Here is a 12,175-nt window from a genome sequence, read left to right as displayed (position 1 = left end):
AACCGCTGCATCCGCGTGGTGCATCCACCCCTTTAAATATCAACAGGTTGTTTAATAATAGCCCAAGCTGTGAGTCATAAAAACACAGCAAAATCAAATCAGGTGTCACTTCCCGAAACATTCGCACTGTTTAAAGAGGCCATGCCGCGCAATAATATCCTCATAAGGCCATGGAACAGGGATCTAACATGTTGACGAAATCCAGAACAATGCACCGTGTTTTAACATGGCAGTGCTGTTTGAATGCGGTGTTTCCTTGTAAAAGAAGAAAAAGAACGACCAGAACTGTTCTCAGCAGATGGACAGTCACAGCATCTGAACAGTGCCTCACGCTGCAAACACTAAAACCATAAACATTAAAACCCAGCAGGGTTTACAAACTTTACAAAAGACAGAAAAGGATCAATTAAAGGAACAATAACCATGTAGGGAAGAAAAACTTTAGGTTACTTGCGTAACCTCAGTTCTCAGAGTAGCGTAAGTGAGACCTCTTACTATGGGATGACCATCCCTGCACATTCCTCAGAAGCATTTATCTAATTGGCCAAGGTGACCACCAGCCAATCCTGTTAGGTTGGTGGTCAGGAACAGCCATCCACGTTTAAATAAATTGCGCTATTTAATAGCAGTTATTCAAGATAAGCACCTCTTCTCGCTTAGCAACAGCAAGAAGGGCTGTCTGGGTCATGCTACTCTGAAAACTGGAGTTTAGTCACCATCTAGGTATTGAAGTTTATAATTTGCAGGAGAAAGACGCTGATTTGGTCTTGGTTTTGTTCAAGGGGTTTAACAAATATATATATATTTTTAACTGTTCAGGAATCACAGCCATTTTTATATTAAGTCCTCAGGTGACTGACTTGGCCACTAAAAAAATCTCTATCTTTGCAGAAACTCTTGGGTTACTCAAACAGGATGCTTTGGGTCAATCAGTTGTGCAGCATTCGGCTAATCTGAGCAGAGGATAGCCCCACACACTTCATAATTCATCCTGCTCCTTCTGTCAGCAGAGACATCACCAGTAAACACCAGTGACAGTAGTTCCACTGGCAGTCATACATACCCATAACCAGTGTTGGTCAAGTTACTTACTGATTACTTCCCCCAAAAAATAATCGTGTTACTTTAATGATTAATTATTTTCAAAAGTAATTAATTACTTAGTTACTTAATTACTGTTTAAAAACATGATTTACAACCTGAACAGGTGATAAAGCAAAAGATCTTTCAGCTCAATTCTACTTTCTCTGCATACATACATACAAAATGTAATCAAATGGAAAAGTCTCTTTAAAACCCGTTTTACTAGTTTTAATCTTTTAACTTTATGCATCAAGCAAAAATTAAATTATATGCAACATTCTCTGACTGGAAGAAATTTATTTAACATTTAAACCTATTTTCTGCACATTCCAGCACATAAAATAAAATATTTTTTGTGTTTACACTCAGTCTTTCAAATAAATGCAAGTGAAACACAGCAGAAAAATAAAATAAAATTAAAGACTCAGCGATCCTGTTGCTCTACTTTCACCTGTATAGCAGGCGGAGGTTTGCCCTGGTGCAGGTGTGCCGCGGCGGTCAGTGGAAGAATCCGCGAGTGTCTCTGTGAATTTCCCATTATGTTGTAGTGCACTCAGTGCTTGCTCAGAAGTTAAGGGTTTTTTTCGCTGTAAAAAGTTTTCTTCCCACGCAGTGAACAGCGGACACCAATGTTTTTGTCACTTTTTATGGAATCAAACTCAAAGTAAGGTCAGTACTTCCACGCTTTAAGTAAGAAGCTATGAAATTGGACTGGAATCAACTTCAGATATTTTATCTGCTTCATTTGTCATGGAAGAAGGGAACAGGCCTAATCTGGCCATCAAACTGCCTGTCAGTCAATTGTCTAATTGATTTAGAGCTTCTGCAAATGGGATAGTGTACAAAAATGACTGTAATTCTTAACTCATACATACATTTTTGTTAACCCTCTTGAATTAAAAGCTGCAGTGGTGTACAGAAGCAAGTCTGCAAAAATTGCATTTATCCCACTATAACTTTCATTAGAGCCCAGAAAAGAAATGCTTCTCTAGTAAGCTAAAGAAATATGTCATCGCGCTTCGTTGAGCATAAACTAAAACATATTAATGTTTAAAATTACAGAAAAAATTCATGTAATAATAAAACTGAATGTTTTTGTTAATTCACGAAAAATGTCTGTTTTTAAATCACTGTTTTGCCAAACTAACAAACTCATTAAGTTAAAAAAAAAATGTGTGTAGTAATGAAAAAAGGGAAAGGTTGCTGTTATTTAATTGTTTATCTATCACTTAATTACTTTGTTGTTCTTTGGCACAGTATGAACAACTGTGGAGGTGTTTAAACAGAAAGAAAAGCTACAAAATCTGTGAAAATATAGTCAAAATTCCAAAGTTTATCCTCTCCTTCACATTTCCCAAAGCTGTCCACAGGGCCGATGTTTGTTGGGTCGATTCTGGCCCCCATGCCTTATGTTTTACCCGCCATTACCAACTTTATGCAGAACTATAGAAAATTATAACAGGTTTTAAAGCGTTTGTCTGTCAAATATACAAACTTCAAATGACTACAGTAAAGCCAGCAATGCCTCCTGTTTAATGAATAATAATGACATTTTTGTTTAGCCTTCAAAACACGTGCTGATGATAACCAAACAGGCACGCCACACATGCAGGTTGACGTGTTTTTCACAAAAAGACGAGTATTTTCAAAGAATTGATCCACAAGACTAGAATGAACCAGTTTTTTTATTTCTTTTATTTCTTTATTTTTGTTGTTGCCATCATCCTGTAGGAGCATTTTGTCATCAGTACGTCTCAAACACCGGAAAGTGTGCACACATCTACAATTTTTTTAAATCTTTTTTTTTTTAAATACACATACACAGGCAAAGAGGGGGAGGGATATAGGAAGCACAGAAAAACACTGGAAGGGTAGGTGACATCAGGAGGGGAGGTGGGGGGGGGGGGGTCTCATAATGGTGAGCAGAGAATATGCTAGAACATTTTTTTATTCTTTTTAAAAAAAAACTTCTAAAAGATGCAGGTTTGTGGGGTATTATTCCCATTCTTTACCTTCTTTATCTCTGCAAACGTTCAAAAACTTCTTTCAAATGGAATGTTTTCATATAAAGCTTCACACTTAACACTTTTTAAAACAAAATTCGGGGCTTTTACCCACTCAAATACACTACACAACCCAGTCTTTGCAAAAGGAGCAAGGTCACAGGGGCCCGTGTGCTAGAATGCACCCGGGCCATTTTACACCCACACAGAAAAGTCGAAGATCGCTCCAAATAGATCTAATTTATTTATCATTTATTTGCCATGCCAGCATAACAGCATTGTTGTAGCCTAATAAAAACCACAGCGCTAATGTAAAACCAGAAAATAAAAAGAAGAGAGGGTGGAAGGGGCGGCGCAGCCCGACGGCTGACGAGAGAAGAAACTAAAACACAAAAATCTATTGGAAAGCTAGCCTTTTAGCGCCCGACTCGACAGAGCTGCAATGGTTATCCACATTTAAATGCTAATAAGCCAGAGCAGCCACAGGGAACGTACAAAACTGTAAATACTTCCAACTACAGTGACATATATTTTTTATATATTTATATATAAAAAGAAAACAAGAGAACACAAGTTTGTCCAACAATTCAGCACAATTCAGGAAATCCAACAAACGCAACAAAGAAAAGTTCATGTCACACACTTTTCTTTTTTATGTTGTTTTTTTGCAGACATGCTCATCAGCCATTCTTTTGCAGGTCAGTTAAGTCTCTCGCTTATCTTTAAGACTAGCACCTACTGTCTAGTAGCTATATCTTGCATTCAGTACCGTATAAATTCTGAATGGACGTCACGGTCCAACTTGAAATTTTTAGCCCCGTGCGAGTGGGAATGTGTTGGTGTTTTTCAACGCACCAAAGAAAAAGAAGTAAAGATGAACAGAAAAAGGACCAAAGAAAAATCCTGTACAATCGTAAAACCACCTTCTTGAACCACTTGAACCTTGGCATTCAGCTTATCTAAAACAGAAAAGTCCACGTTTGAGTGAATGAGAGGATAAAAAGCAGACCGACAGACGGGGAGTGTCGATGAAGATTTATGAAGAATTCAGTTTTTTTAAATCCCGCTTGGAAGGGCCGGAGGGATCGTTGATTGGATGAGACGGTCAACCAGCTACAACTGTGGGGGTTACGTTAAACACTGGAAGCTTGTGATGGGAACGATGGGAAAAGGAGGGGTGATGGTGTGGATTTGTATTTTTCTTAAGCAGAGGCAGCTGGCTCATAAGCCCTGCTTGGCCAGGGCAGCGGTGACATCCTGGGCCAGCGTGGAGAGCTGGGGCGACTCCAGGAGGTTGATGCTGCCGGAGGAAGACAGGCGAGGAGAGGTGCCTCCCGTCTCGATGCCAGGGGAGTGGGTGACGATGATTTCCGCACCGTGGTCCACCCGAGCTTTGGCCGAATCCCGGAAATTCAGCTTGTGGCTCTCGATCTGGTGAGCAGGGGAAGACGGTTTAGGTCAGCGCTCTTTTTCCTCTTTAACGTGAACTGACAGTGACATTTGGTATAAAAAGAGGCTTCCTTTTACCATTATGTTCCCGCCTCCAGGAGTGTGGCTGGTGTTCTCCAGAGAGTTGACCTTGGCGTGGGCCTTCTCTTTGAAGTCCAGCTTCACATTGTCGATACGCACATGTCCTCCCCCTGGGAACAGGACAGCAAGGAGGAGAAGAGAAGTGTTAAACCCACGAGGAATCGCTCGCCTGCAGGACATCACTTCTCCTAGGCAATGCTCAGGGCAAAAAAAATCTCAGTCTGCACACTGCACAGCCTGAAAAAGGCACAAGTGCCAGCTTTGACCTGATTTATACAGTTTATATAGTACCATGTAAGACTGGATGCAATATTCAATTTCCTGCTTTGACACTTCCTTGTAAATATCATTGAAATGGTGACATTATGGGGGCAAAACTGAAGCTGTAAGTGGACAGATGACAGATGAAATTAAGAAATATCAATCAGATTATTGCTAAGATTAAAGGAAATACATATGCTTTTACTAAATCAAAACTAATTTGACCAGAACAGACTTTCGCTCACTGGTGTTATTGGGCCTTGTTTTAAAAAAAAAAATATGACAAACAGTTTGACATCTTTATGTTGATCTACGTGGAATTTCTGACTCCTTTTGTGCAACCCACAGCCACTGAACTGTGTTGCACTGTAAGTTAAAGACAAGCATGTAATATAAAATAACAATATGTGGATCTGCCTCTATTATAAAATGGATGGTGACCAACTGCATTCTCCAACTGCTAAAAGAGAAAAATTTAAACTTTCGTGCTGTGTGACAGTGGCTTAAATGGTCTTATAATTGTGTAATGTGGTAAAAGACGTTTGGGATCATTTAGAAATCGTCACAGTTTGTCCAGCAGAGCAGCTCTGACTCCATCCGGGCTGCCTGCAGCACATGTAGCAGAGCAGCAGCACAGCTGATAGTTGTGTGGAATCAAGCAGCGTCTTCACATTAAGTTCCTAATAGGATTGGGCAACATGATAAAACCTTCCAACCACCTTCAGTCAGCCCAGAAACCGGCTATTTGTGGAGGAGTATGTGTGCTGCACAAACATTTGTAGCGTTTCAGTGAAAAACTACCAAAATAGAAGAAACTCTAATCCTGGTGCTTTGTTCTACATCAGTTGGACAACAAACTCCATCGGTATTTCTCTACAACTCCCCACAGAATTGACAACAACATTTGATTCTTAAGACTTCAAATTTCCTAAATCAAGAAAATAAAAGCACAAAAGAAATTAGCATCCAGATCTGATGTACTCGACGAGTTGTCAATGTCTCATCAAATTTAGTTATGGAGTACTTTGCTGGTTGCCCTTTTTTAAAAATGTTACAGCATTGTTTGGGATTTTAGTTTGTTGCTTGGTGGTTGTTAGGCAACAAAGACATTAGTATATACCATGCATAATCCAACTCCTGTGGATATATATGAGAGCGCACAGTCCTGAAATTAAAATGATACAATGCTTTTATAAGGAGTTTTAGTTGCATACTACAAATGGGCCATTTTAGCTTGCTGGTCGGAGGTTGCTAGGCAATGTGATGATGTGCTATAGATAAGAACAATCAGGGACCGGGTTTGTTTGCTCAGCTGGAGGTTTCATGGATTACAGTGGATATACATAAAGAGAATTGGAACATATATCAATACTGGAAGGTTTTAATGATCCAACATTTACTATAAAACACAGCATTTGTTACGCTCTAAATGGCACAAAAATCATTTATATCCATAAGGACAAATCAAAATCAGCTAATAGCAACTAGTCTTAGCATTCCTTTAAGAAGAGAGCCTTACATACTTTGTACAAGTAGGTTGCCTTCCTTTTTTCCATACATCATATATACTAGTTAAATGCATGCTGGAGTATTGTTTGGTCTGTGATTTTAGTGTGTTGTTAGATAGTTGCAAAGCAGCATTTAGACATCATAAGTTGCATGCATAATTCAACTGCTGTGGATATAAATTAGATGTTTTTGCCACCAAATTAAAATGATACGAAGCTTTTATAAGGAGTCATAGGTGCATAAATGCTGCAAATGGGCCATTTTAACTCGTTGGTAGTAGAGATGGACCGATCCGATATTAGGTATCGGTATCGGTCCGATACTGACCTAAATTACTGGATCGGATATTGGAGAGAAATAAAAAAATGTAATCCGATCCATTAAATATCAAAAAAGCACTTCACAAAACTTGCGACATGGCATAACTCGGCCCATAACCTTAGCACGTCGGAGCAGTGATCGCGTGATAGAGCGGCTATGGCATGCGAGACCTGTCCGTGGTCTGGTTGAATATTTGTAGCCTCGCTACCAAACCGGCATTTCATCTCTGAGGAAGTGATCCCCGAGAGAAGTAAAGCAAGTGTGTAAGTTCATCTCTGAATGTTTATAAAGCATTCCAGCATTAAGCTTAACAACTGATATATGGAGCGACTGCCTCTTCTTGCTGCTACTTCAATCGTGAAACTGCTTAATGATCAGCTGATCGGCTTTTCTGTCGTGACTCCGTCTCTCTTGTTTGTTTTTGGCCCACTTCGTGCCAGAAAGAGGAAACCAGCGGCTGAACAACAGCAGCACATTTAAGCTTGATAAGCTGTTGTTAGAATTTATTTAATATTACTTTCTACACCAGGATCTTTTTCTATGTAGCTGACGCTGGTAACTGTGCAGGGGCGGATCTAGCAAAGTTTAGCCAGGGGGGCCGATAGGGCATGAACAGGGAAAAGGGGGCACAAAGACATACTTTTCTTTCTTATTCTCATTTAAAATGTCGAGCTTTTAATAATTAATTATCTGAATCTTACACCCAAAGTTTTAATATGATGTAAAATGTATAGAAGTCCATAATTGTATAAAGTAACTGTTAAGTCTAATATACACTAGTAAGCTATAGTACTTTTTCCTTTGGGAAGGTACCATCTGTGCAGTCTGCAGTTCTGTTGAAGAAAGATGTTGAATCTATTTAATTATTCTTGAAAAATAATTTATTTCGGTGCGTTTTTTTTTCACACTGCATCAAATTAAAGTTGATTACGTCGATTAAGCATCATGAGGTGGAGGGTGGGGGATGGTTCCCTTTTTTTTTTTTGTGCTGGGAGTTTGCAACCCTATTAGTTAGGTTGCTTACTCTTTAAAATACCAGAATAGGGAGGATGGAGTAGGTTTAAGTTTATTAGATTGATCAGTATTGCTGAACTAGGAAATATTTTGGGTGCAGTGTATTTTTTCCATACAGGTATAACAGAATAGCTTTAGTGTTTTATTTTTTTAAACTTGAGTTTGAACTTATACAAAATGCAGCAAGATATTAAAAAACAGTTTTATTGATTAAAAAACACACTATATCGGATTCATATCGGTATCGGCCAATATCCAAATTTATGATATTGGTATCGGTATCGGACATAAAAAAGTGGTATCGTGCCAACTGTAGTTGGTAGGTGGTTGCTAGGCAACATGATGATGGTCATTGTCTGAGATATAGATAAGAACCATTGGGGGCCTAAGGATTTTTTGCTCAACTGGAGATTTCGTGGATTACAGTGAGATATACATGAAGAATATATATCACCAATGTTTTTAAAAGTTTATAGTACGAGTAACTTCTTTCAACAAGGACAATTAAAGATGTGGTAATGACAACTAGTCTCAGAATTCCTTTAAGAAAAGGCCCTTAAACACATTGTACAATAATGTAATTCTCTAAGTTTTTCTAAAAGGCCAGCTGTGGCTGTACAGTACCTGGTCTGTGGTGGATGTTGGAAAAGGAGCCACATTTAGCGGTGACATGGCTCAGGTCGATCTTCTTGGTCTGGATTTGGATCTGCGAGCAGTGGCACATTGCACAAATTCACCTTTAATTGCTTTGAATGTGAATAAAACACAAATAACAGGCATGAAATGCAATGAAATGAAAGCGACAGGTTTCAAAAAGAGAGAAAATGAACGTGGTGAGATGACATGAATCTCTAGACAAAGGCGGTGTGAGTCAATCAACCGCAGTCCACAGAAAAGCCACAGAGAGGCTGATGTCAGATCCCTGGAGGGGAGGTTAACATGAACGCAAGCAGTGACGGTGCAGACATCAAACAAACACAGAACACGGGCGCTACTGTGTGACGCTACGGGGAGCAGGTGCTTCAATTAAACTTTATTGTCCATGGGTGATGTGAATTAGTGCGAGCATTGTAAACAAGAGAAACTGACAGCCTTGCAGGCTGCAGAGGGAAGTGGTTTATGTTATGAAATATATGCACTATGCAGACATGCTGTATGTTGTGGCCCAGGTGAATGCACAAAGATTATACAATTGTAAATGTTTTTGTTTCTGAGACACAAAATACAGCTAATGAAGACGAACACACTCCACGAGGACGGCTCACACACACATCTTAATGTGAAGTGTTATCAAGAACGACAGATCTTGGATGAGATGATTTTCTGCTAAGTCACTCACGTTTCCCCCGCCTGCCGCGTGCTGGATTTTGTCCAGGGAGCCACATTTAGACTTAACGTGGCTAAAGTCCAGCTTAACGCTTGGAATCATGACCTGTGGATGACAGGTTGACTTTTTTCTTTTAAAAAAAACCCCAAACAGACAGAACACACAGGGTCTCTCACACAGCCATGGAGTCGAGGGGCTTAATAAAAAAAACCCCTTCCTACTTCCCTGCTTAAAATAATCCTGTAGAGGCGTCCCAGGTTTACATCAGTCTGTCGATGCCCACTTTAACTCGAGTGCGCTTGAATTCAGACTGCATGAAATGGGCTGAAGCCTATGCAGAAATCAAGGCCCTGTTTAGCACCAAGTCTCAAACGTGAAGCGCACGAAAGAGTTTACTTCCCAGTGTGCAACATCCACAATTTTTAAAAATTAAAGAAAAATCAAATCTACCAACAACTAGCTCTGCAAGCTGCTTTGCAACCCACCTCCACCCCAGTTTCCAGTCTATGCTAACTTTCCTGTTATACACTAAACAGTAAACAGTGCTAACTGAAAAAAAGTAACATAGGCGTGCTACACCTTTGGAAATAAACCCCTTCTCTTTTGCTTGTCCGAAACAACGTATTGGCAGACGGACAGATGACAGACGCGTGAACACATAATAGTAGCATGACAGAGTGCCACGACAGCCCCAGCTGAGAAAAAAGAGAAAGAGAAATAAGAGAAAGAGAGAAAAAAGAGAGAGAGAAAGGCGTACATACATTGCCTCCTTTGGGCGAGTGCTTCAGATTATCCTTGGAGCCACACTTTGGCTGAATATGACTGAAGTCCAGCTTCTCGTGTAAAATGTGAACCTAAAATAAAATTGGATAATTATGATAATAATAAAAAAGAAAAAGAAAACACTGTATGTGCCTCATTTAGATAAGTGTGCAGTGAGGGGTCGGGGTCTGTTTGCGTGCATCATTAGAACTAACAATGCTTTTCTTCGTGGTGGTGTATACAGCTCTGAGAATAGCAGTGATACGAATGTTTAATTCCCACTTTAGTGTCTCTCGCTTTGTCCCTTTGTCACTATAGACTTATAATAGACAATAGTCTTCTAGGTTTCTTTACAATCTGACTTCCTTCTAATCGCCCCCTGCTGGTCATTAGAAGGAATGCAGTCTGGCTTCAGTTTCAGAGTCGGCCTTTTATATACAGTCTATAATGACCAGGATAAAAAGGTGCAAGAACCCCAAACAGTGGTGCTACAAACTGCTCGACTCTCATGTTGTAACTGAGACTGCAGTCACGCCCAAGAAATGACCTTCCAAGAATCTTTTACAGAGGACAAATTTGTGTTATTCTCAGAGCTGACCTGGAGGCAGAAATAATCTCACTGGTCAAGTTAAGCCTCACTGTGAGTAAGAAAAACTGAAAGATTGAGTTTCTTTCCTGAGAGATGCTCAGACTGATGCTCAATAAAAAGATCAAGATGTTATAAATATGATGAGGATCAAATCTGCAAATAGAAAACAAGAAAACGTATTTTTCCCCTGCATTAGTAAAAACCCAGCAAACAGTAGTTTTGCTTGTACAGCAAAAATAAAATAAAGTAATAAAAAGGGGGACTGTCTCCACTGAACTGACCTGGATTCTTCCGACAGCTCTGATGTTGATTTATTCCCACGTATAACAACATGTGCCGTGTTTAGAGGTTATCTTTCTCATTCCTTCTGTGGCTGTTTCAGCTCAGAGGTTTCAGCCTTTCTGCAAGGTCGACCAATGACAGAGCGAATGAACTGAACTCAATGACGGCCCTGTTTGGTTTATTTTAAAAACATGAACTAATTATGTAAACTCGGAAAATCACAATACTGAAAACAGAAATACCACATTTACTGTTTTCAGGTCTCTTAAAGTGTTTCTTTAGTTTTGAGTCCAGTCCTTGTACCGGACCATTTTCAGAGGAATGAGCCACTTAACACTGACCCAAGAGTCATTCTAGCTCCTGTAGACTTCAGTCTAAATAGAGTGATTTTGTGTGGAAGAAAAGCTTCTCTGTGAGCAGAAGCTAATATGAAAAGATAGAAAATGGTCCTCTAATGTTTCTGGTCTATATATCTGTCTGCGCTCCTGTGCCGCTCCGCTAAGCCGTGCGTCACCGAGCCTCATTAAAAATTTCTGTCCCTCTGTCAGTTTTCTCCCCAAAGAAGTAAGGAGAGCTGGCAGTGAATCGACTCCACCTCCATATATCACAGGGTTAATGACCTCACCAACACAGCACTGTGGGGACATTAAAATGATCAGTTACACCCCAAAGATTAACAAGGAGATGGTTTCTGTCTCCTATCTGCATGCAGTCCATGTGTTATTTTACGTGTGAGGTACGTCATTACAAAGGAACATCTCTCAGTTATTCTAACAGCTTGGCCACCTTGAGATCCTCTAAAATTTTTATCTCGTAGGTTCCTAAAAGACATCTTTTTCTGAAAGTCAAGGGTGGATAAAAGGAAGAGAGATGATATATTTTTTTGCTGTGACCTTGATGTGACTCCTCCATAGGTAATTCTGCACGCTTGAAATTATTAATACCCAGAGCTGGAAGGGAAAATCCTGCACAGTGACGAAAGCAGCTCCCTCAGGGGCAAATGCTTTTGCAGGCTGGCTGCTCCTTGGAGGCGGTGTTTTCTTAGGAGGAAGGCTTTATGTTACAAAAACAAAACAAAAAAACTTTGGGAGAGCTGAAGGTCACCGGGGAGAAAATTGTTGGGAAAGAAAGAGGAGGAAGACGGAGGAAGAGGGGAAAGGATGCAGCTGGTGACGATTCATCCAGACTGATGGAGATGACGGTGGACAGGGAGAGGGCAGAGGACAGTCGGAGGGAGGCAGACACACAGACGGTGGGTTAGAGGCACACCAGACAGTGAGCGAGAGCAAACGCAGAGCATGAGGAGACTATTTGAGCATTTTATGACATCTCTAGAGAGAAAAAGGAGATAAAAACCCATCCTTTTAAAGCTGCCTATTTTTTTTTACTGGTTTGCAGGAGCTGTTTAAGATTTTTCTAAACTCTGATACTCACAGAGCATCCAGTAATACTGAGTCATGATAATAGACAAAAGGATGGATTTAAAAAATCTCT

The 12,175-nt window shown here is 40.0% G+C and overlaps 1 protein-coding gene across 3 annotated transcripts in view; it reads right to left on the bottom strand.

The window, feature by feature from the left end:
• Positions 1 to 2,763: 2,763 nt before the first annotated feature.
• LOC146547262 (uncharacterized) overlaps positions 2,764 to 12,175 on the bottom strand; it is a 78,952-nt gene continuing 69,540 nt past the window's right edge. For all 3 annotated transcript variants that reach the window (XM_085265926.1, XM_085265924.1, XM_085265925.1), the window contains 5 exons: positions 9,810 to 9,902; positions 9,061 to 9,153; positions 8,346 to 8,427; positions 4,614 to 4,726; positions 2,764 to 4,517 (listed from right to left, as the gene is read on the bottom strand). In XM_085265926.1, the coding sequence (XP_085122052.1) occupies positions 4,308 to 4,517; positions 4,614 to 4,726; positions 8,346 to 8,427; positions 9,061 to 9,153; positions 9,810 to 9,902 (591 nt within the window). In that variant the 3' untranslated portion in view covers positions 2,764 to 4,307. The remainder of the gene's footprint in view (positions 4,518 to 4,613; positions 4,727 to 8,345; positions 8,428 to 9,060; positions 9,154 to 9,809; positions 9,903 to 12,175) is intronic.

The sequence above is a fragment of the Mchenga conophoros genome, linkage group LG23, assembly GCF_057382185.1.
Source record: "Mchenga conophoros isolate Kocher_MC1m ecotype Shallow Benthic linkage group LG23, M_conophoros_male_GT1.1, whole genome shotgun sequence".
Classification (NCBI taxonomy): Eukaryota; Metazoa; Chordata; class Actinopteri; order Cichliformes; family Cichlidae; genus Mchenga; species Mchenga conophoros.
Note: the sequence above shows the minus strand (reverse complement) of the source record. Positions and strands in the feature narration are given on the sequence as shown.